Source organism: Danaus plexippus, chromosome 17, assembly GCF_018135715.1.
Source record: "Danaus plexippus chromosome 17, MEX_DaPlex, whole genome shotgun sequence".
NCBI classification, from domain to species: domain Eukaryota; kingdom Metazoa; phylum Arthropoda; class Insecta; order Lepidoptera; family Nymphalidae; genus Danaus; species Danaus plexippus.
Genome location: NC_083548.1, coordinates 5,674,526 through 5,695,819, shown reverse-complemented (window position 1 = coordinate 5,695,819; position 21,294 = coordinate 5,674,526). Strand labels below are relative to the sequence as shown.

General features: G+C 30.9%; 2 protein-coding genes across 3 annotated transcripts; both read left to right on the top strand.

Moving 5' to 3' along the window:
- The first annotated feature begins 493 nt into the window (after positions 1–493).
- Positions 494–21,249, top strand: LOC116771101 (mitochondrial carrier protein Rim2). Of its 2 annotated transcripts, none has more exons than XM_032662811.2 (8): positions 494–990; positions 1,601–1,751; positions 8,973–9,040; positions 16,503–16,681; positions 18,223–18,335; positions 18,592–18,811; positions 19,175–19,277; positions 19,852–21,249. In XM_032662811.2, exons 1-8 carry the CDS (start codon positions 950–952, stop codon positions 19,970–19,972), a joined length of 996 nt encoding a protein of 331 aa, XP_032518702.1. In that variant the 5' UTR covers positions 494–949; the 3' UTR covers positions 19,973–21,249. The 2 variants fall into 2 exon arrangements, with proteins under 2 accessions (XP_032518702.1, XP_032518701.1); XM_032662810.2 differs by having other exon boundaries at positions 496–990; positions 8,883–9,040.
- LOC133319267 (piggyBac transposable element-derived protein 2-like) lies at positions 10,451–12,663 on the top strand. The gene is made up of 2 exons (XM_061523082.1): positions 10,451–10,634; positions 10,975–12,663. Exons 1-2 carry the CDS (start codon positions 10,599–10,601, stop codon positions 12,643–12,645), a joined length of 1,707 nt encoding a protein of 568 aa, XP_061379066.1. The 5' UTR covers positions 10,451–10,598; the 3' UTR covers positions 12,646–12,663.
- Positions 21,250–21,294: the final 45 nt, after the last annotated feature.

Sequence of the window (21,294 nt, the reverse complement as noted above, 5' to 3'; positions counted from 1 at the left end):
TAAATCAATATGTACTAACCTACTGTTTTACAGATATCACAATGATAAATTTTAAATAATTTAGTAAATACTAATCAATTTAAGTCTATAAATATTTAACAGTATAAAATTTAGAGGCTTTATATATATTGTATATATTAAGATGGTATATTTTATATACTTTTGCTCTGAAATGAAGATAGCATTTTAAAAATTTACTTGAATTCTGAAAGTTATTGAATTATAAAATCTTTTTTATTGCTTATTTATGTACTTTAAATCCAAAATTTAACAATTGTCTAAAATTTAAAAAGATATTATTATTGTATTAAATTTGTAGACAATAACAATAGTGAATATTCAGTGTTCTGTACACTTTTCGAAGCCTATATCTTTTTATTGAATATGTAGAAAAACAATTCCGACTATATGTAAATATATATTTTTTCATATATGACAACACTTTTAAATTTTATAACTTAGGATACTGAAACCATTACACTGTATGTTTACGATGTATATAAGATTTAGTTTTCTCTATACAATTTTTCGACTTTGCTCTTTTTTTGAACATAATACGATTTAGTTTCCTCTGCAATTTTTATCTCGTTCAGTCTTAAGATGTGAACGTGTGATTGTTCACGTGAGTCGCTAGACGGGAACTCTTTTCAGTTGATTTCGTATCGTGTTTGAAGAATGTGCGGTGAGACCGTCGGCGGACGTCTGTTTATAAAGCTTGTATAAGTTGTGATTAATGTATATGAGTATTTAATAGTAATTGAATATAATTTCATGGATTGATAGATATTATAGATCGAAATTTTGGTTTATAATTTTATATGATTTAAATGTTCAAGTGCAGACTCATAATAAATAAGAGTGTAGACATTGGTTGCTATATGTGGTGCTAGTGCATTTGTTTATTTTTAGACTTCACATTTTGCAGTCATGTAATTATTCTGAATCTATAATGTCGCAAAGGGATACCGCTATACATCTTGTTGCTGGCGGGTAAGTATTTATTTATCACTACTACTGATAATGAAATGCGCAGTTATCGTATTTGCATAGTTTTGTAAAGCGACATGTGCTGTTGTTTACGCCACCTCACGTTTCTTATTTATAAATAGCCGGTTATCAATTGTAAAAACGCATATAGGTAACAAGTTTCTGGTTACACGTAGTACTTATGTTTTTTTTACATTGTTATTACGAAAATTTAAGCAACAGTAAACAATATTTCTGAACAAGAATGTGATAGTATTATCGGTCTATATATGTGTATATGAATCAGAGAAACACACATTGAAATTCATATTGTGTGCTATTATGATATTGCACTTATTGAATTTTATTTATTTTCGGATATGAACCTCCAATTATATGAGTCGTTAAATTCTTATTTGAAACTGTTTATTTACATGCATGATTTTATCCTCACTTTATTCCAACAAACATTCTCAAGGTCTTTTAAATTGTAAACTAATCTCATCCTTGGAGGTTTTATATTGTCAAATGTAAATTAAAATCTTATAAGACATTATGAATAAGAATTTTATACACTTAGATTTTGGATATATTAAGAGGGAGTAAGGATAAAGCTGACAATGTTTGATTCTAGAATTGCTGGCACCGCAGGGGCTGTAGTTACATGTCCTCTAGAAGTAGTGAAGACGAGACTGCAATCTTCGAAGGGAGTAGGCATTCCTCCGACACCACCATCTGGAGCCTCTAACTCCAAAAGAGTTTGTTCTAAGATTCCCAAACATCAGGTAAATTATTTCTCAACTATGGCCCATTATTAAAGAGATGAATAATGTACGATAATATAAGAGAATTCTATATTGTGCACTAAAGTGGGAATAGCAAAATAACTTTTGTATCTTTTTGATGGTTTTTTGCTACATGTATCATTTCTATTTTCACAAATTATTTGCTATTTATGAACCAATTGCCAAAGAATAAAGAAAATTAAATACTCTCAACAAATTATAATCTCATTACAGTAAGTCTAGTTATTATTCATTAGAACAATGACAATTGACTTGCCCATTAAGCCTGTTGCTAGGGAATAAATATAAAAAAATATATACATTTTACTAATCATACCAATTTTTTTTAAACTTTCACACCAATTTTACTACAATACTGAATAAATTCATGAAGTCCATGAATTATACATGCGATTTCATCACAAGAATCTGATAAAATTATAATGATATACAAAAAATTACCTATTGTAAGGTAATTGTAATTTTTTAGAATAAAATAGCATCTGTAAGTAAAAAATTGTAAACTGACATTGCTGTTAAATGTTAATATCAACAATTACCTTACTAGTGTCAAAGTGTGTAGATTTTTTTTTAACAAAATATATCGCAAAGATCATAAATCATAAAAAAAGCAGAGATCAACTAAAGTCGGTTAATAATATTTTGTATAGTGAATGAATTAAACTGGCCATTTAGATGAAAATTTTTGTCAACAAAAAAAATATTTATGAAAATATTATTTAAAAAAAAAAACAGTCTTGCTTATAAATTAAACTATGCCATGTGTCTTTGATAATGACTAAGTGAAGCCTTTCGTAATCTTTACACTTTTTTCATAGTTCACATGATTGACACCAATTCCAAAAGTTAATATTTTGGGGACCATATATTTTTCGTACTTTTAGTTAAACTTTTTAAAGTCAATAGCTGTAAATATTTAATTTTGACAATCACAGGAATCTTATCGAGTAACAGTGTATGAATGTTGTTTTTCTTAATTATCTAATAACATTGAGTTTCTCATGGTTTTATTACTGTTTTTCCTGCTTTGGAACATTTTAAATCACATCACATCACAATCACAAGCAAATGATATTTACTTCATTATTAAATCTATAGATTTATTAAATTAAATGGGTACAACTATACCCATACAATAACATTGAAAGCTACAAAAAAGGTTTTATTTGCGGTCTATTGCGTAACGATTGCGTGCTATGATTCCTTACAATTTATGAAAGGTAAATTTTATAAGCGCCATGACTGTGTACGTATTGCGATTGCATTTATACAAATAGGCATCTAACAGCATAATGGGCTTGTTGACATCGGTCTACGTGCCCCGGTTATGAGTTATAATTGGTTTTACAAATACACTGCCATAGACTGTAGTAAACAAGTCGCTTGATATTACATTCAAAAGTATGCAGGGTAATTTTTGATTTGTATTATCTGTATATCAAACCGTTTCATAATATTTATTTAGTAAATATATTTTTTGAACACTTTAAATCACCCGAATACAAAATAGTCTAGTTATAAACGACGTATTTTTGGTAAGTTTCTCATGCCAGAAATATTTGGCAGCTATTTATATCAGATTTTTAATAGTAATACTATTTGTATAATAATTAAGGGTTCGGTTTTTAAGATCTACGTATTAAATATCGCGAATATTTGATATTTGTCAAGTATCTGGTCAGTAAATCGATTAAAATGAAGCGTAGTTTATAAAAAACTTGTGTAAACATGCGAGTCGGAACTGAATTAATGTTATAGACATAAAAAAAGCAAGTTATTCTACTCGTTTTACATTCGAAATTAAGTCGCACATAATAAAGAAAAAAATTACTGTCACATAATATAAGAGTATACTTTAAAATGCGCATTTTTAACTTTAACCTCATACGCTAGTTATGCCATAAAGAATGGTATTTTCGTTGATAATAAATTTGTACCAGCCCATTAGTAACCAGAAATAAATCTAAATAGAATGTTCCAGAACTTTTACTGGCCACGTTTTTATTATTATGGCCAGAATCTTCTAGAATAGTTATAACAATCTTTATTATTATGCAGGTGTTTTGTACTTATATGAAGAGGAATGATATTTAATAATTTATTATGGACAGATTTCTATAAGGTGTAATTTTTTACGAGAATATACAAATTATGGTAAAAATTTACAAGCATCTAAGGGTAACGTGGTTAGGAGGACCTCCTAGATTTTTCGTAGTGTCATTTTATTTCTATTATTTAGAAGACTAGTTTTAAGATGTACAGATATATCTTCTATGTGCATATATTATATACATATATATTTATATAATATATATACTATATTAGGTAATTTAAATGGGTTTTTAAAAATTGGCCGCAGCGTCAGATCTTCGTATCAAGCCTCTGCGATAGTTGAGGCTTGAACGAGCGGATTGTAATCATTGATATCATATCCTGATTCATCATTCGCTGTTCAGTCGAGTCAGTTAAGACCCTTCTGATGGCAACGATACAAAAAGTTCCGTGAGCTTATGTATTCCAGCGAAGTTGAAACGATAGCGTGATTCAGAATACTACTAGCGCCATCTCTTATTCTCATTCTACATCGCTACTTATCAACCACGAGGCGCAGTCCGTATTTATATTGTACGAACTTGTGCGAGCTCATTGACACAAGTTGTGTAAACTGTTGACATTTATAGTTTAATATTACATAACATAGTCATGAATAGTAATGTTGGCCGTTTAAAATATTAACTGCATTGTTTATTTATTTATACGCTATTATTATCGAGTTGTTTACGTTATAAAAATACTATGTCCAATGCAATTAGATGCTTTAATGAGTAGATCGTTACGATAAGGCCGACCTTGCCCAAAGTCACAGCTACCCGAGATGATTTTATTCATTCGAAGTTCATTTATAGAACACGTTTTCCATCATTGGCGATGGTCACACATGCCATACCATGCCCATCTTCATGACACTGGCGAATGGAGATATGTACTAAGTTGTGATAGTATTTTCTTTATAGAATAGTGGCTATGGAATTCAAGTACATTATATGCACTTAAAATCTAATTTTGTTGTTGTAATCATTATTATTTATTTTTTAATTATAAATAGGGAAAACAACTATAGATTACATTCCAACGGATTATTTATGCGTAATAAATTGATTCACAAATAAGATAAATGAAAAATATATATTTATAGAAAAAACCTGCCAGTATCCTTTTATGAAGTGTAACAACTTCTCTTATCGGTGGTAATTGATTATCAAAACAAAGCGATTCATTTGATGAAAAAAACTCTTGTCAGTCTTCGTTTAATTTTCCATGATCTTGATAGATTGCTATTTATTTATAGACAAGACATATTGTCTGATTTGGCGGCAAAATGGCTGTCATATTAAGACCTCTTTCGATCTAATTAATGACGCTGAAAAAAAACTCTTGTGTCATTTGTCAGTTTGTCACTAATTAAATAATAATTATTTTTTATGGTTATAAAATATTTAATATGAATTATTAAAAACATTGTTTTGTAATATTAGCTTTATTTACGTAATGATAAAATAAATATGTATTACGTAGCGAAGACAATTTTAAATTTCTTTGGAAACAGTCGATTAATGTTTAAGAGATAGTACTTCGATAGATCAATTGAGATTTGTATTTACTTTAGACCTTTCTATAATAAATCATTTATTTTTAACTTAATTCATTTGTAATTTTAAATGTATGATAATTTTTAACCATTATATGAAAGTAAACAATTATATCAAGATCTATTTGCTTATTTATACATATATATATATATATATATATATCACTTTGTTGTTGTTCCTTAATCACTAGTACTACATATTTTTATTTAATTCATATAAATTTAAACAAAAAACGTTATTTTATTATGTAATATATTATATAACGAGAAATCTCATTGAAAAAGTATGACGTGACCGATTCATATTATATACATTTCTATGTTGATAGCAAAAATAATTTAAATAATATGTCACTGTTAGCAACGAAGGAGTATTTATTATCTTTCCTAAAGACATTGATAAAACTTAACAATAGATATGCGAGGTTCGTGTTTTGGCGCCAATCCAGAACTAATGACCTGATTTCCATTATATTTCCTAAACATAGCGAATTTAAAATCGTCTTTGTAAAGTTGAATTTTTTTTTTATTTATATATTTATATTGTTATCATTTTAATAATGTTTGTCTTACAATATTGATAGTTGATTAATTATATAGTCATTATGATCGGTGTCACTTGTTATCTACGTGTCTGTGTGTGTGTGTGTTTTTTTTATCTTAATCTTTTTGTACGTGTTTGCAGCGTTAACCCAAATGCCGAATATTTCAAGGTCCTATACATAACCCGCTGTTATACTTACTGTACGTCTCATACCAATTCTGTATATATATATATTATGGGGAAGGGTTTTAAATTTTTTTTTCTATGTTTTAATTCTTAGACAACTACGTTTCTTATAGCCACTTCGCATTCTGTAATGTGGGTTTTCGAGTACATGCAAAAACTTTGTCACTACGTCAAAAAACACACGAAATTGTAGGCCTCAGGTGACATAATATTATAAAAGATGAAAATTTATGGCGATATGTAGAGTAGGGAAGTCGCGGTCGCTAGATGCTGATATATAAATATAGCTATTTAATTAAACGAACAATATATATAAAAATATAAGTATTTGATTTTTACAGTAGTACCAAAAGTATATTTTCTCAATATAAAAGATACAATAACAATATAAATGTGATTATTTTATATCAATTCAAATACATAGTATGATTCCGTGTATTATGTGTATATATTTTGTGTACGTTCTGTAATTAAATGTAGTGATCGCTAACTAAATATCATTTTAATGTTAGCCATATATTTTATTCCACATTAAAATCTTATGACACGTAATGTTGCACAGTTTTAAATTCTATTGCATCACAACAGAGGACGTCCAAGGAACGGTAAATTGCACAACAGTTTGTAGAGTTACAAACACTCAAAATCCATGTGTTGTTATAATATATAACAATAACTATAGTAGTAATTAAAAACTACTTTTAACTGTCATTTAAATTTATATCTAACTAATTGCTTATTGGACATTTTCAATGAATTCTTGATGTTTAAAAAAAAGTATTATCTAGATGAAATGTCATAAATTTTTACATATTACAATTTTTTTTTGAATAGTTTCTTCCTTAAATGTATATAATTTGTTAAACAACCAGCAAGGATATTTACAGTCTGTGTCACGTCACTTCATACAAAATATAACTGTTATAGCTTGATCGATGATTCGGCGTCTGAATGAAATTAAAAAAAAAAATTATAGCCTTTTTTAATATGTTGTCTAAACTACCTTAATATTCAGTTTCATCAAAAGCCGCTCGACGGTTTATTTGTGAAACATCAACAAACCCCCACACATACATAGATACTCCGAAACTTTAGATTCGCTTGTCTAGAATTCGTTATGCGATTATGGTTTTTAAACATTTAAATAATGTTCTTCGAAATAATTGAATTAAACTCGACATCAATCATCTATATGTGCTTTATTTATTATATATTCAATTATCTTTAAAAAAATCTCGCTTAGATTAAAAACTTAACCCTCTTTATAATATTACATGATTATACTCACACAGCCTTTTGTATATTATGAACACAGTGAAAAGCTTTCATTGGTCTAACCTTTTAGTTGCTTATTAAGGGTCTGTTGCTTCAAGCGTTTTAAATGTCGCTTTATAGTAAACGTCGGACATAAGAAAGTGTTTTGAATTAACTGTGAAGTGCATTCGACCTTTGACCTTATAATTGGACCTAGAACCACAGCTCACATATAATTTCTAATAGTTGCTGCTGTTTCATAAGTAAAATTGTGATTTACAATTTATTAAAAAGCACGAAAGGTTTATTGAAAATGACCTTTCAACTGTTTCATATAAGGAGTTGATCCCATCCGTTCTTCCAGATCTCACGTATATGTAAAAGTTTCATATATAATTTATTTTTTCCTGTCTCTGTAAGTTAAACTGTAGTACATATAAATAGATATATGGAATTAATACGAATAAGGGTTGACAGTGACTTTTAATTATATAAAAAAATAAATGACATGTATGAGGGAATAGTTTGACTGATTCCGCGTTTCCTTCGAGTAATTTGGGCGTCTCCCCCCCCACTCCCACCCCCTTAAACAGGCGGATACCGAAATACAACCTCATTTTCATTTTCCAACGAGTGGAATGATAATGAAGGACTATCCGGTCTATATAAAAATGATGACCTCAAGATTAAGTCGTCACAGTAAAGACGGGGCATCACCAGTTTCCTCTTCCAAAATATTCGCTAATTATATTATTAACGTAGACTATTGAATAAGAAACTGGAGAAGCTTTGTATCTGGTGAGACGACGCGAACTGGTGGTAATCATACTATTAAAATTATAAAGTAATCAAAAATTTTACTTTTACATAAGGAGGGGAATTATAACAGCGTAAGAATTTATAATGTTTAAGAGCAAAGGTCACAGAGGTGATTATAACGTTCTAATAAACTCTAAAGTACCTAGCGGTGGCCAGAGATCGGTGAATAAGTCAACAAATAAAATCTTCTAATATATAAAACGTAATATATGCCCATTCATATATAAATGAAATTGATATTTAACAATATAAAATTAGTTCACAACAAACAAATTGTCTCAAAGATAGTGCCGGTCGTCTGCTTTATTCTTACTACAAGTTCGCCTTGTCACTTATAAACAGACCGTTAACAGTTAGTCATTCATAAATATTAACGCAGAACTGGAAACGCCTCATTTGTTGTGACACGATTCAAACTTGTGACGAAGGTATTGCAGTTTTACTAGTTTGTATTTTCAATATAAATACATAAAATTTTTAGTTTTTCTTCAAAGATCTACGTATATACGATCTCTTGCTATGTTTTATGAATGAGGAACTATAATCTATATTTTATTTTATGGGCGTACACTTGTAGTAAGTTTATTGAAGGCTCAATAAACGTCGATTCAGCGCTTGTAATCGGCAACGCTAAAATTAACCGGCCATATAATGACAGGAGGCTAAATGGGGCTACAGACGTACGATGGGCGCTATGTTCGCCTACAGCAGACAAGCCGATCGAATGCTGATGTCCTACAATTGTCAGGTGCAGCAGTACGCGAGGGCGGGCCACGCCAGGACCACATCCAGGATGACCCTCATACAGTGCCTCAGGTGAGAATATTTACATTATATCGTATCATAATTTCAATTTAATCATTAGCGAAGACGCAAATGCATGTTCTAAATAGATGTTGTAGTATTAAATCAGTCTATTTTAGTTGGTTGCATCCATTCCTCAAGAAGTTTAAGATACTTAAGATAGTATTATGGTTAGCGTAACTATTGATGGTTGTCTAAGTAGAAATAGTACTATTAAATCGATATTATACACCTGGAGTCTAGACTCATGCATATCAAACACAGGTTTGTACCATTAATTTAATCAGTAGAAGTGGCATTCTAAGCGAAAATAGATGAAGTTACTTCGGTCTAGGTTTCCGGAGGTTAGTCCTAATCTCCAATTTCATTATGCAAATTAGTTATACGTGTATAAAATTGAATCTATATCATCACAAACAGTTTTCCTTTAGGCATTAATATAATGTGACCAAAATATGGGTTGGATTTAGTTAAGTCCTCGTCTCACTTGTATATAGTATAGTCTCATAGTTACTTAGCTTGAAATAATTCATGCTAAAGAGTCACTAGCATTAAAACAAAAATATATAACAAATACGTTCAGGCAACTCCATCTTGTGTTTAGTGACGTCACTGGATTCTACCGTCATATGTTACATTATGGGACTTTGAACTGTTTCGCTATATCCGACTTAAGTAAATATGTAATGAATATTTGTGTATTTCAAGATCGTATGCAAATAGAGTTCAATTTTAAACAGATGTAAAGTTATTTCAATGTCTATGTGACTCATTGAACATAAATAAACATATACATTGTACGTATATGAAAGAAAGTCATTTTAGTTACACTATTTATTGGTGAAAATTGGTGGGGGGTAACTTAGTACCAGGAGACTGACATAGGACTTGGACCGTATTCATGTGTGACGTCATTCACGAGATATTAAACATCATAGAGAATACAAATCACTATAAACCGTGGTATAACGAAAGTTAATTTCACTATCTTATTCTATTTTCGAAGTTCAAACAAACGAAGTCGAGGGCATAAACTAGTACATTATAAAAACGTCACCGAATAAGTCAGTTGAAGTATTCTACTGTAAACCGCATTTCGTCGGAAACGATAATTTTGCAAGGTTCTCTTCCTGTCTTAAATGATAATGCATAAATGAATGAAATTAAAATTTATCAAATTCAAGGTAAATAAAAAAATATAAGGAAAGAATATACATACGACTTACTATAAGTTTGATATATGTGTTGCAACTGTAATTATACAATTGGCTGTTTGCCTTGGATATTCATTATCAACAAACATCTATAAACGACCTTATTATATCGATCTACGAATATCTGCGAGTATTAAAAATTTACATCAGAAATATTAGTACGACTTATCGTTGTTCACCTTAACCCTTAACTTGGTAAGGTACATTAGACTGTACATACATTTCAAAAAAAATTTACTGGTTAAATAATAATACTTTTTTGTTTTGTTTTTATTAAAAATATTACTAAATAATTTAGAATTAGTAGAAAAATATTTTCGTTGTTGCAACACTGAACAACACATGTCAAATTCAAAATGGCTTCGAAACAACAAAGTGTTGGCGGGACCCGGGTAAGTTTTTGCGTTATAAATTACTTTTTAGCTCAAAAACTAATAAAAAATGGTGTGTTATTTGATCTAAAAACTATGTATTACTCAAAAAGTGGTTTTATGCGTTACTGTGTCAATTTTTATGGCCGATTTTGGTTGAAACAAATGTATGTACACTGCACTGCACGTTGCCAATAACGCACTAAAATACTAAAAATGAACTATGGTAACCACGCTGTACATTGCTAAGTTTACACAGTTTTTGTTTTTCAACGAATCGGCAGTTTTTGTTTATTTATTTTTTTACCTTCTCATAAAAACTGTCTGCTTTGAACTTTTTTTTTTCTTTTTCCGCCTGCAGAACTTACAACTAACTCGCGCCCATAAGATCTTGGCTTTGGTACCCGCTCAAAACGCATGCTCTGACGATAGTTCCACATCTGATGAGGAAGCAAATGCTTATATACCGCCTTCACCAGATACCTCTGATCCACCTTCAATAGCATCATCACTAGAAGCCCTTTCACCACTAGAAGTATTTCGTCACAATGTATCTCTTGAAGAAAACTTATACAATCTCCATCAAACACAAATAGAGACAGTACTGGATTATTTTTATTTCTTTTTTTCTCCTGACTTAATTACTGACATTGTTTATAATACAAATTTATATGCAGTTGAACAACTAGGTCGATCTATTCAGCTGACAGAAGATGAGATTAAAAGCTTCCTGGCCATTCAAATCATGATGGGTATAGTACAGATGCCAGCTTATACTGACTATTGGGCAAGAAAAACAAGATACCCTCTCATTGCTGATCTTATGCCTCTCAAAAAGTATCAACAAATACGTCGATATATTCATTTTGTTGATAATACTTTGCAAGATTCAGACCGTTATTTCAAGATTCGCCCCCTAATGGAGAAAATACGCAAAAATTTTCTGAAAATTGAAGAAGAAGGAAAATATTCCATTGACGAGATGATGATACCTTATAAAGGTCGTAAAGCAGGTAAACGAAAGCAGTACATAAAAATGAAACCTAAGAAATGGGGGTTTAAGAATTTTGTCCGTGCGGGTGTTTCGGGTATCATCTACGATTTTATTCTGTATGGTGGCGACGATACCTTTCGTGGACTGACTTTTTCAGAGAAAGAAGCTACAATTGGTTTAGGAGGTATGGTAGTGCTTGCATTGTGTCAAACTATAAAGAAAAAGCCGGCCATTGTGTATGCTGATAACTTTTTTATGTCGCCTGAACTAACATATATTCTGCGGGAAGAATACGGGATCCTTAGTCTAGGAACAATAAGGACTAATCGTCTCAGAGGCTGTCAAGAGTTATTGCCAACTGACAAACAATTAAAAAAGAAGAAACGCGGTTCTAGCGCCCAGGTGGTTTGCAATAAGAATAAGTTGGCAGTCGTAAAGTGGAACGACAATAAAGTGGTTACACTTATTAGCACCTACATAGACTCGTACCCCTTAGAAACAATCAAACGATACGATAAGGATGAGAAAAAGAAAGTAGATGTAGAATGTCCTCAAGTGGTCAAACATTACAACAAACATATGGGAGGGGTCGATTTAGCAGATATGTTGATATCGTTATATAGAACTCCCTTCAAAAGTCACCGTTGGTACTTGGGAATATTTTCACAACTTGTTGATATGTGTATAAATAACGCTTGGCTCCTACATAGAAGAGATGGGAAGAAGACTTCATTGAAAGATTTCAGATTTGAATTGTTTGATGGGTTGTCTAAGTCTAATAGAATAGGAACAAACCAAAACGTTACAGACGATATAGGCGAGAATCTGAAAATCCATAAACCAGTCTCAGTCCGACCAACTGATAGCGTCAGATTTGATAACACAGGTCATCTTCCAGAAGCAGGTAATGAAACAATGCGTTGCAAATATTGTAAGAGTGGAAGAACATCTGTCTACTGTATAAAATGTAACGTACATTTGTGTTTTGTTGTGGGAAAAATAAAACGTAATTGCTTTCGTAATTTTCACCTAAAATAATAAAGAATAATTTAAATATTTCCTCCTTTTTTTGAAATAAATTTATAATAACCTGAATAATGTAATTCATTATGTCCTTGGTAGTGTACACCAAAATGTACAAACAATTTATTTATAATATTTCTGTAAAATTGGCAGTGTACATTGTGATGTACTTAAGTTTTCTCGAAACCTAGGATACCTAGATTTTTATTTTTATTTTTCTCAAGTTGTCCATTCATAAATTAAACAAAATTTATCAATAATTTCCTTTTTTTTCATATTTTTAGTTCTTGCCAAGTAAAGGGTTAACACTGACAGTTTTGCCGATTTCCATTCGGCTATCTTCGGGAACATTCGGATCGTTTGTTCGTGTCTATTAGTTCAAAGCAATACTACAGTTGCGTTAAAATTACATAATATGTTAACGAAAAAATATAACTAATCATGTATACAATCGCTACAATTCGGTTTTACTTGTCTAAGAGTAATTGTATAATAAATATAAAATTATCATCCATTGCTGCATATTTCAATGTAACTCGAACAATAAATTACTAGATCGCTTTCCGCTTTACATCGGTAAGCGGCGATCCGGTCTTAAAATAGCAAACCGGTTATTGAAACCGAATATTAAACAGTGTTTCCACCGCAATAAAGCTCTACGCTTAGCCCGAGTTTTGCATCATTATACTATATACGAAGCGTTTCCCGTTTGTCATTCGATAACCCACGAAATACTGTTAAAGTTACGTATGTAGTCTAGCGATACAAATATGGAGTGAGCATACTGAATGTGTTAATAGTATTTATTGATGCGTAACGGAACTAATTGCATGAACTAAATACTACTACACTAATCTTTATTACTACTAGTCTTCATTATTCCTGTTTTTATTGAACATATTTCGTTGTTATATTGGTGACGTATTGTGAGTTTTTGAGAGACTGTTGTCTTTAGAAGCAAGGAATGTGTCGCTGGGTCATCAACCGCGTCATGTTTTTATACAAAATGACTTTTGAATGCACGTTTAGAATATTAATGTAATACAAATGCAGTTTTCACTCTTGAAATTCAAATTTAAATGTAATTACAAAGATATGAATTTCGTACTTTTTTGATATTTTCAATTCATCCAGCAGTTTTTTCTTTGTTTCGTAAAAAATGTCCTCTATATCCCTAACAAAAGTTTGTATCTTCGCCAACCTACATGAGTTTTATGAACGAAAAACTGAAAACGCTCCGTATTCAGTGACCAAACTTGTGTTAAAGGTACGTTACACAGAATTTTTTATAACGATAAACATTTTTATTGACATCTGACAATACTCCATGTCTACATGATATATTTTCACAAACAATAAACTTAATACTATTATTCGTTTTCCTTAGCATTAAAATATACAACTGTAAAAAAAATTACGTATTATTTAATTCTAACACGTTCAAATTTAATGAAAGCAATTTGATTATGTACAATGTTAAGTTAAACGACAGAAATAAGTTAAATTTAACAGAACCGACTTTAAAACTATACGTCAGTGTATTTTTTATTAAGAGCTTGTTGTATATTAGTTATTCTTGATGCTCGGTATTGTGTAATAATAATAGGATGTCATGTATAAGCAAGCACATCATTTTATTCTAAAAGGTTCTGTCGTTCAGTCTTATGGCTTAGCGCGACACGTATATGTCTATGCAATAAAGGTTTATTGGCTACTTAAGACCCTTACATATATACTTTGATTCCTTATATCCGTTATTAATATTATAAAAATATACATATTTACCAATATATATATATATATAAATAACATTTAATATTCGGTTAAAGCCAGTAACAACAATATTATCATTCGTGTGCTAAAAGATAAGCTTCATATGACAGTCACGTCAGACGTGCATGGATAATTTGCAAACGTCTCGTAAATAAACTAAAATATTCACAAAACATCAGGATTGACACATAAATATTTTATTATATATATATGTATATATGTATTTCCTTTCATGTCAACTATTTTTGTAATATCATTAGCCAACTGACGTTGTGTTGCTCTAGTTAAAATATATTTTTTTCTATCATTTAATAATTTTATTTAGAAATAATCGAGTTTTTTTTTTAAATATAAATGTTTCTTTCTAACGATTATGTTAAATTTAAAAAAAAAAATTAAAACGTACCCAGCCATCTCTAAATCCGGCTGTAATCGACAACGTTTAATTATTACAGACAACCCTTAAAATATCTTTGATTGTGTAAATATATGATTGGCCTTTGATATAACGTACAAATATCGTAATTTACAGATACAGTGCGGCAGAGGTATGTCGTAGATAAATCATTATGTGGGGCGATAACTTTGGTTGCGATCGCGATACGACAATCTTAGATACGGGATAACTTTAAAAAAGATTCTGATATGTTGATATTTATTTACTTATTTTTTTACAAAGAAATTATATTAAAATTGTATATGAATCTATTTAAATCTATTTTCGCAAGTATGCATTTCAATTACGAGACCAACTGACAGACATTCACATCTCGTCGGCCCGTGATCACGGTCGCTGCAAAGTAACCGAAACGTCGGGAGTATGTAGTTTTTAAAATATGTAGTAACATACGCGTAGTATGACCGAAAATATTATTACTTTTTTTTTAACTCAATAGTAACACTTCTCAAAAACCAAGAATCCATATTAAAATTTAATCGTTCGCGTGATAAGAGTTTTAATAGTTAAATTTGAACCCAATGTCGAATTCTGTTTACACATTATTATCTCTGGCAGGTTATTCGATCCATTTACGTCATAGTGATGTTTGTTTACGTTTACTTATATCAAAGATTGAGTCGCGGTGCTATTTATGTCGGAATATTGTTAATGGCTTGCAATTATAATTATAAATCAGCTGAGATAACACTTTAGAGGTTCCTATGGATTTTGTTTGATGGGATTAGATTAAGATTCCTATGGAACTAAATACTTTCAGTTACTTAATTAGCGAGCGTTTTCATTAGAGACTAGTTTGCCGCCTACGGTTTTCCCTGCAATAAAACTGTCTTTGAGAGGGCTACATTGTCACTATGAGGGTTTTGATTCTATTTTTTTAGATACCATAATCAGATCCTCACTTGGTGACGATAGAAATACCTCAGTTGGTGTCTTTTCGATTAAAAAAAAAATTTCAAATCGACCTTTAGTTGAAGGACTAATAGCGTAATAAACATTTAGTCGAATTCTTGGTTTTTGTGAAATTCGTGTATTTTTGAAGTCGGTTAAAAGTCGCCATAGTTACTCCTTAAGACATTGGCTACCTGCGAGTGACATTCTCGTCAAAATCAATCTAGCCTTACCGGAGATAAGGTGGTGCAAACAGACAAAAAATTGAAACTTTGCTGTTTCATATGCTTTTAGTGAAAAGCTATTAATTGGAAACTACTAACATACATTATAAGTCTGTCAATTAGCATAAATATGTCAATGTGAAAAAGCGCCTTAAATGATTTTTTTCTTATATTTTGACTCCTCAATTTTTTCCGATTGTGTATTTTGGATAAACATATTTGTAGGCTCAGTACAGAGTAAGAGTTTCTTAGAAATTTAACAATAAAAGGATCTAAAAATAATGTATTAACTATAATGTTTTATACCAAAATGAAATTTTACAGTTACAAGAAATTTTGTGAGACACATATATATTGTATTTGTATTATTTTCATGATATTTATACATATGTATATATATGAATATATATACATATCTTTTCTTTTTGATGCATGTTCAATTGGAATAATTTGTTACCAAATTTCTTAGAAGATATTTCGTTTTTTTATTAACGAAATGGTTCGAATGATACTATTTCTCCTTCCAGACATATCGTACAGAATGAAGGCGCTCGGGCGCTTTTCAAGGGTCTGGGTCCAAATATCGTAGGCGTGGCGCCCTCTAGAGCTATTTACTTCTGCACTTATTCGCAAGCGAAAGCCATCTTCAATCAGCACCTGCCGCCGGACACTCCAATAGTCCACCTGTCAGCAGCCAGTGCAGCAGGTCAGTCTAATAGCGTTTTTTTTTTTAAACGCTGCGAGTGTACCATCCGTGCTGTACGAGCTTTATTTAATACTACCAAATCACACTGTAATGTTTTGTCGACGTGGTCGGAATGATGGTTTGGCTTATTTATTTAAAGAATTAAGTGAAATGTTATTGTAATAAAGTATACAATTTTTACGTATTTTATTTTTGTATATTAAACTATTAATGTATGTGTATGAATTAAAATAACTATTTTCCTTAATTAGAGATACTTTCTATCTCATCTTCATTACCTTTACTGAGTTCTTTAAAATAAATATGCGTTATTCTGAGTAAAATACTTTTTTACTAGAATAAGTCTCTTCCGTATATGACAAAGCAATTTTATTTGACAATATATAATAATATATGTATAGACTAACATTAACTGTTTATATATGAAATGTCCATATATATTGTCCTCCCACGGATCAAATAACGGTCCGTAAATATATAGTTGTCGTTAAAGTTATTTATAGAACAGCCTTAACACACGTGACACGGCCGTATCGGCACACTACACACGGCGCGTTCCACGTTTACCATTCATATATCATATCACATAATATCAACGTAGGTTTATTAATGAAAAACTCGAAACGCTCAGTGTGCAGTGTGATGCGGACTTATGGTAAACGGAAACTTACTTTATTTTAAATTGTATTGTTACTAGGGCTTTGTAAGTGTGAAAAATCTTTACATATTCTCATACGCGTAAAAAGTAGTCTATCAATTGCTACGCTCATAATAAATGGAATGATAGATGTACATGGGAGCTATTGGTGGAGTTAAGGAGTTTGACTTAAAAATAGATTACACATACACACACATACATACACACAAACGCATAAAAAAATTATCAGTAAAGTAACGTAAAATAATAATAAGAAATGATATATGTACTTACATTTCGGTCATTCCTAAGGCCAGTTTTATCTGGTTACTGAGAATTACCCGTTATGTGATAAAGTTTTATATAGAAGTTACTACAATATATATGTATATATATATAAATATATAGTATTAATATCTTATTTAATACAACGAAATAATCAATTCGTTCAGTGTCTTATACATTTCGTTCACGTTGTGTGTATCTTTCGATTAAATATAGAAAGTGGTGGCTTTTTCGTTGCCAAATTTGCGTCCAGCATCCTTACTATCAGTGGATCGTCAGAAACACTGACGGTTTGGAGTATTTCATACATATACCAATATACTATAACATGCGATGCATGAACGAAATGAAAACTGAAATAATGAACATATCAATTAATAATCAAGTATAATTAATTAGTTTAAAAGATAATCAAGCTTAAAATAATACATCTACTTGTCAGATATATTAAAAGCTATACAAATCTGTGTTTACCATGAGTTACTTCATCGAACTAAATACGCAGCGTTTCCCGTAACTCATCCAATGACCTTCGTCATGACTATGTGTGAATTTATAAATGAAAAAATTCTTAACTGAAAATGTTTGTAAGTGTATTGAATTCATGCCTCGTGTTCAGGTTTTGTGTCCTGTACCATGACTAACCCCATCTGGTTTGTGAAGACACGCCTCCAGCTCGACGGGCAGTCGGTGACGGCGTGGCAGTGCATCAAAAAAATATACGACAAAACGGTCAGTTGAATGAAAAGTAATGCTAGTCCTTTAGAAAACGATTAAAATATGCACAAATAACAAGATCTGCATTCCTAATACCAAAAAAGGTACCTTTTGAATTCAGACACAATTTTTCATAAGGTCCGTGTAACTCAGACAAATATATGCAAATTTTATGTTACAAAAAAAAAATACCCTGTCAACTGACGATGTCAGGAATGACAGAGAAATCATCACATAGCTTGATGTAATAAAACTAATATAAATAACACAGGGTGTTCGAGGTTTCTACAAGGGTATAACAGCATCGTACATGGGCATAAGCGAGACGGTGGTCCACTTCGTACTGTACGAAGGTGTGAAGGCCCGTCTGATGGCGGCCCGGGCCAACGACGGCACTCCTCCCGACACGCGCTCACCGAGGGACTTCCTGGAGTTCATGGCGGCGGGGGCCTTCTCGAAAACTGTAGCATCCTGTATTGCGTACCCGCACGGTAAGGGTGCTAAGGATTTTATACTTACTAAAATTCCTATTAAAACTGATTGAAGTCAAATAGAATTAAAAAAAAACTAAGTCCTCTTCAACACCATGTATACACAAAAATTTGTATATATGAGTCAATTATACTCTTGTAACCTTATTTATGTCCAAGTTTATTTTATAGTCTAGTATTAAAAATACTATTTTCCAATCACTATCTTCACATACATTCAAATTTAGAACACCATGAAATAAACTTAAATAAAAATAAACAAACCTCCTTAGTTCCGCTCTACAGTTACTGGCCGGATATTAAACACTTGTGTATAAAATTTAAAAAATAAAACACAAATTAAATTATTGATTGTGATAACAGAGGTGGCCAGGACCCGTCTCCGTGAGGAAGGTGACAAGTATAGGAAGTTCTGGCAGACGCTGCATACTGTGTGGTTGGAAGAAGGCTATAGAGGGGTGTACAGGTTAGTAAGAATATATTATATTGATGACTTATTTAAATAACATTAATAGTCAATATGGACATTTCAAATAATCAAAAAGAAAAACTGAATCTTTGTAGAGTTCTCCGTACCAAATAGATGGAAAGTGCAAATAGTCCCCTGCATCTCATGTATTATAAAGTCCTAAATTCATTAACTTTTTTACCAGACTAAGTATTAAGCGTGACATCTGAAGATTCGCAAAAATTATTTTTCTTATTTTCAGACTTTATAATACATAGTTTTATAGTAAAGTAGATTATTTTTGTGTTTACAATGAATAGAATTATAACTTATTCTTTCGTTACTGGACGTTTTCTGATAGACGTCAATTCAATAAAGTAGGTAAATCCGTTCTACTACAGAATAATTCGTTTTCTAAAAAAACGGTTTCAAACTATGTAATAATGTAATAACAAATTAACAAAAATCGGAGATCTTTTATATATGTCGGAGTAAAAAGCAATTGTCGTTTTATAAGAGTGACGTCACCAATGACTTTATTCTTGACCGTCATCAGGCTCTATATATAATTAATTGTTATTTAATTCAACAGAGGTCTCGGAACGCAGTTGGTCAGACAAATACCGAACACAGCTATCATGATGTCTACATACGAGGCGGTGGTGTACTTACTGACGACACACTTCAATAGTTCCTTCTACGAGAACACTTAGACCGGACGTCTTCTACTCCTGTGATTCCCTTAGAAAGGCCCGAGGGCTCAACTAGAAAAGGCCGAGCAAAGCCGTGGAACATCGCCAAACTCGATCCGAAATTAGAATAATACAGCTGCTATATTAGTTGAAAATTTGTGTCAAATAAAAAAAACAAAAAGTAGATAGATGGCTCTGTCTCTATGTCCACAGTGTTAATATCTAACTTCTCTTATTGAATATTATAAATTTGTTAAAAACAAACATTTAAAATGTAATGACCTTAATTTCCCGTAAAGTCCAAGATTCTAAGCTATCATTTCAAAAAGATTAGTACATATTTGTGTTTCATTATATTCGTATAGTTTAATGAGTTAAATTTTGTCATGTAAATATTTATAGGAAGTTAATTTTTATATATATATTTGGTTGTGTGTAAAATGCATCGATACTTAAATGTTGCGCAGTTCGTTACTGGCGGAGTAGCTGAAATCATTAAAACTTTGGGATATTTAATAGTATAATAAAATTTTAAAGTTACAAAAATAAATAAATTTTAGTAAGCTTGTAGTCACATCTAGTCCTAATTTTCAATAAATATTCACATCAAATTTTATTAAAAGTCAGATTTATGTAAGTTGGTGGTTGGTCCTTTATTACCGCTTGCAACAGTGTTTTTTTTTATTTTTACTTTTGTTTCAAAACTATTTTTCAATTCTTATTATAACGCCAGCGTACAACAGATAAATATAATTTTTATTCGTTTTCTAAGCACGTACTTTAAACCTTTTTTTGGTTTGTTTATGAAAAAAAAAATTGTATGTATATTGTGTTTTATTGTATATGGCAATGTTTTTATAGAACGAGAATAAACATCGAGGGCCCACAAAAGTTTTGATAGTGATCATTTCGTTTATGATCCCGCAGTTTTATACACATTATAAAAATGCGAGCTGTGATATAGTGCTTGTAAATATATGTTGTTTTATATCACGGGCTCCCGATATTAGAAATTTAATATTCACTTGCAATGGCGGACTTGAAAAACGCGGGAAATGTCAAATATATATTATAAATGTCAAATTGTTAAACAAAGTCGAAAATATTTTGATATTATATAATTCTTAGTTTTAGTCTACTAATCAGTACATGAAGCATGTAGTTATTATGATGTTGGTTATTACTAAGGACTGGAAAATATTCGTGGTTGTATATTTATTAAGGAAAGATTTGGACATATGTCAGACTGAGTATAAAAAACCAATTATGTGTTTATTAAAAATAAATGTTCAAAAATAGTTTGTCTATCATTACTTAATGCTGCGAGTACCTTTCTAGTTTAT

Coding starts and splice junctions, on each gene's coding strand:
- LOC116771101 (XM_032662810.2), top strand. CDS start 950: ATGTCGCAAAGGGATACCGCTATACATCTTGTTGCTGGCGG. Junction 9,041..16,502: donor ACCCTCATACAGTGCCTCAG/GTGAGAATATTT, acceptor TTCTCCTTCCAG/ACATATCGTACAGAATGAAG. Junction 18,336..18,591: donor AAAAAATATACGACAAAACG/GTCAGTTGAATG, acceptor TAAATAACACAG/GGTGTTCGAGGTTTCTACAA.
- LOC133319267 (XM_061523082.1), top strand. CDS start 10,599: ATGGCTTCGAAACAACAAAGTGTTGGCGGGACCCGG. Junction 10,635..10,974: donor AAAGTGTTGGCGGGACCCGG/GTAAGTTTTTGC, acceptor TTCCGCCTGCAG/AACTTACAACTAACTCGCGC.